General features: G+C 40.6%; 1 protein-coding gene across 1 annotated transcript; it reads left to right on the top strand.

Annotated features, from left to right (window-relative positions):
* Positions 1-763: 763 nt before the first annotated feature.
* On the top strand, positions 764-2,111 carry CLDN2 (claudin 2). Its single transcript, XM_040405915.1, has one exon. The coding sequence runs from the start codon at positions 1,024-1,026 to the stop codon at positions 1,717-1,719; it is 696 nt and encodes a 231-aa protein (XP_040261849.1). The 5' UTR covers positions 764-1,023; the 3' UTR covers positions 1,720-2,111.
* Positions 2,112-4,079: the final 1,968 nt, after the last annotated feature.

The raw sequence follows: 4,079 nt of genomic DNA, 5'->3' as shown, positions 1-4,079 counted from the left end.
CGTATGAATGTGGCCTTAGGGTCAACTGCACCATATGTGTATGAGTGTCTCCTAAGATTACTGTCAACACCACCAATGCACTACAGAAATGCCTCGTCCAACTCTTAATGAGATTTGTCTGATGGACCTTCCAGTTTCTCAAAGTTAAACTATTCTTTTCAGTCCATTATTTGCATAAATGGTGCATGCCGTCATCTAGCAGGCATAGTAAGCACCAACAAAATCCAAACAACAGTCCTGTAAGAGAGAAAATGAGAAAAAAAATGTGATGTCAGACAAAGAAAAGGTCTCTGGAACACATGTATGTAAATTTACTCTCCAGCACTGCAATATTATAAAATAGGCTTTTTATCTTAATTTCTTCTAGGTGTCCTTTTTTATTTTCCAGTAGTGTATTATAGTAACACTTTAGAACTCTTTAGAACAACCCATTTTTTCACATATGTTTGTAAAGGCAAACTGTATGGCTAGTTTTTGTGTGATTTTATACATGCGTGGCAATGGGACTGAATGAAACACCTGAGTTCAATGATTAAGAGGTGTGTCCCAATACTGTCGATTTAGTGTAGGTTTCTTTGTTACTCTGGCAGGAGATCATAGCTATTGAGCGGGGTCTGTTTGATTTCTATGTTCAACAGATAACTCGGTCAAGGAGCATTTTGTAAATCAATTGGTGCTGGTGAATATTTAACCCCCAGCCAACTCCTGCTTTCTCTCTTCCCTCCTCCCTTTAGTCTGTCCTTTCTTCCTCACTTTTAATCTCAATATAAACTGGACTCAACGTGACATCAAATCCACACAGCTGGAAGCAACTCCCTTCCCTACCTTGTAATTATGCTGAGCCTGAAGGCAGAATAAAGTTCCTGGCATAAGGAAAATACAACATACAAGAAGTCAGCTTGCAGTGAGGATGTTTTTCCAGAAAAAAGACCAATCGAAAATAATTTATTTACTGGTAAAAGCCTGAGAAGAGGAACCTTGGCAGCTGATCATTGGTCAAAAAGATACAGGCCAAAGAAGAACATGACTTCAGTTGGGGTGCAGATGATGGGTTACTTCATGGCAGTATTGGGTTTAATTGGCACAATCATTGCTACACTACTACCTGACTGGAAGGTTAGTTCATATGTTGGTGCCAGTATTGTGACAGCTGTTGGCTTTAGTAAAGGGCTGTGGATGGAATGTGCTGTTTTTAGCACAGGTATCACCCAATGTGATATATATAATTCTATGCTGGGACTGCCACAAGAAACTCAAGCTGCCCAGGCGCTCATGATCACATCATGTGTACTATCTTCACTTGCCACATTGTTTACAGTTTTTGGCATGAAATGTACTATTTTTAACCAAGACAATCCTGGTAAAGATAAGTTGGCAGTGACTGGTGGTGTTGTCTTTATCCTGGGTGGCATTATCTGTCTGGTGCCTATATGCTGGAACTTGCACACTATCCTTCAAGACTTTTACAACCCATTGCTTCCTGATGCCCAGAGGTATGAGCTTGGATCTGCCCTCTATCTTGGTATTGTATCTTCAATATTTTCTGTGCTGGGTGGTTCAATTCTCTGTGCCTCTTGCCCACCCAAGGAACCTGAACACAATTTTTACAGTAGATATCAGAGCAGAGCTCTTATAACAGATAAAGGACAAAAAGCTGCCAGTATGGCACAGACTTCTAAGAGAGAGACAAACGGCTACAGTCTTACAGGCTATGTATAAATAAAGGAAGATGAGACAAATAACAGTTCTCTAGGTTGGTATTAATATTTTAAGTATCATGCTACATTGGACTTTGCATGAGGACTTGCGCATCATTAAAAACAACCAAAATATAACAACCCAATATAAGAAATATTACTGTGTCATTGTTAAAATTAATTTTATTGGTGCAACCTAGGACTGTGTCTATTGAAAATCAACCTCACTATATTTTGTAATGGGCACGAATCATCCACTACATAGTTATATCAGTCTTGTGCTACTAATATCAAACCTGATTATAATACATATATATGAGATTATTTTCAAAATAATCAGCCAAAGCTAAATATACAATCAACATCTCATTTCTTTATTTCATGTGTACCAGTTTAATACAAAAACTTTAGTTTTTTAAATATATTTAAGAAATCACAATAAGTAATTTTCAAAGCAATGACTGTCACAGCTGTTTCTATTTTATTATGAGGTGTGTAGAGCAAATTAGAAATATATGTCTTAAAGAGCGATATAATAAAAAATAAAAGGTGTATCATCAAATCTGTGTATATCTGTAATCTCTCTTCATTTCTCTTATATGTCAATACAAAGTTCCACAATACAAAGTTTAACTTTTATGCATACTTTTACATTGCAATCATATCTTAATCTATTTCACAGAAATAATTACATATGATTCATTTTAAAAGCAGAAAATCGTCTGTATACTTTACTCGTACACACCCCTGCCTGTTTTTTCATATTTAGTTATTGATTTATATGTGAACAATTGTTGAGCCAATGAGTTCATTACGCATAATATTACATGAGAGTTTATACGAGAGGTTATTAAAGGGATATCTTTAGGGCTCTTTCACACTTGCGTTCTTTTCTTCCGGCATAGAGTTCAGTCGTCGGTGCTCTATGCCGGAAGAATCCTGATCAGTTTTATCCTAATGCATTATGAATGGAGAGAAATCCGTTCAGGATGCATCAGGATGTCTTCAGTTCCGGACCGGAACGTTTTTTGGCCGGAGAAAATACAGCAGCATGCTGCGCTTTTTGCTCCGGCCAAAAATCCTGAACACTTGCCGCAAGGCCGGATCCGGAGTTAATGCCCATTGAAAGGCATTAATCCGGATCCGGCCTTAAGCTAAACGTCGTTTCGGCGCATTGCCGGATCCGACGTTTAGCTTTTTCTGAATGGTTACCATGGCTGCCAGACGCTAAAGTCCTGGCAGCCATGGTAAAGTGGAGCGGGGGAGCAGTATACTTACAGTCCGTGCGGCTCCCCGGGCGCTCCAGAGTGACGTCAGGGCGCCCCACGCTCATGGATGACGTGTTGCATGGATCACGTCATCCATGCGCATGGGGCGCCCTGATGTCATTCTGGAGCGCGCCCGGAGCCGCACGGACTGTAAGTATACTGCTCCCCCGCTCCCCACTACTACTATGGCAGCCAGGACTTTAATAGCGTCCTGGGTGCCATAGTAACACTGAACGCATTTTGAAGACGGATCCGTCTTCAAATGCTTTCAGTTCACTTGCGGTGTTACGGATCCGGCGGGCACCTCCGGCAAATGGAGTACACGCCGGATCCGGACAACGCAAGTGTGAAACCAGCCTTATTCTGTTTTCTTTTCGTTCTTAAAAAAAAAAAAAACAGTCTGCACATTTGTAGTACAGATAAAATTGTATTATATTTATATCATTAAATGTAGCAAATCATTTTAGATCACTCATGAGTAGAGTTGAGCGAACACCTGAATGTTCGGGTTCGAGAAGTCAATGGGGACCCGAACTTTTCGGCACTAAAAAGGCTGTAAAACAGCCCAGGAAAGAGCTAGAGGGCTGCAAAAGGCAGCAAAATGTTGTTAAATCTCCTGCAAACAAATGTGGATAGGGAAATGAATAAAAATAAAAATAAAATAAATAAAAATTAACCAATATCAATTGGAGAGAGGTCCCATAGCAGAGAATCAGGCTTCATGTCAACAGAGAATCAGTCTTCATGTCATAGCAGAGAATCAGGCTTCACGTCACCCAAAACTGGAACAGTCCATTGTCATATTTTTAGGCCCCGGCACCCAGACAGAGGAGAGAGGTCCCATAACAGAGATTCAGGCTTCATGTCAGCAGAGAATCAGTCTTCATGTCATAGCAGAGAATCAGGCTTCACGTCACCCACCACTAGAACAGTCCATTGTCACATATTTAGGCCCAGGCACCCAGGCAGAGGAGAGAGGTCCCATAGCAGAGAATCTGGCTTCATGTCAGCAGAGAATCAGTCTTCATTTCATAGCATAGAATCAGGCTTCATGTCACCCACCACTGGAACAGGCCACTGTCAGATATTTTTAGGCCCCGGCACCCAGACAGAG

This window comes from Bufo bufo, chromosome 8 (genome assembly GCF_905171765.1).
Source record: "Bufo bufo chromosome 8, aBufBuf1.1, whole genome shotgun sequence".
Classification (NCBI taxonomy): Eukaryota; Metazoa; Chordata; class Amphibia; order Anura; family Bufonidae; genus Bufo; species Bufo bufo.
The sequence above is the reverse complement of the archived record's forward strand: the minus strand, read 5'-3'. Positions and strand labels throughout refer to the sequence as shown.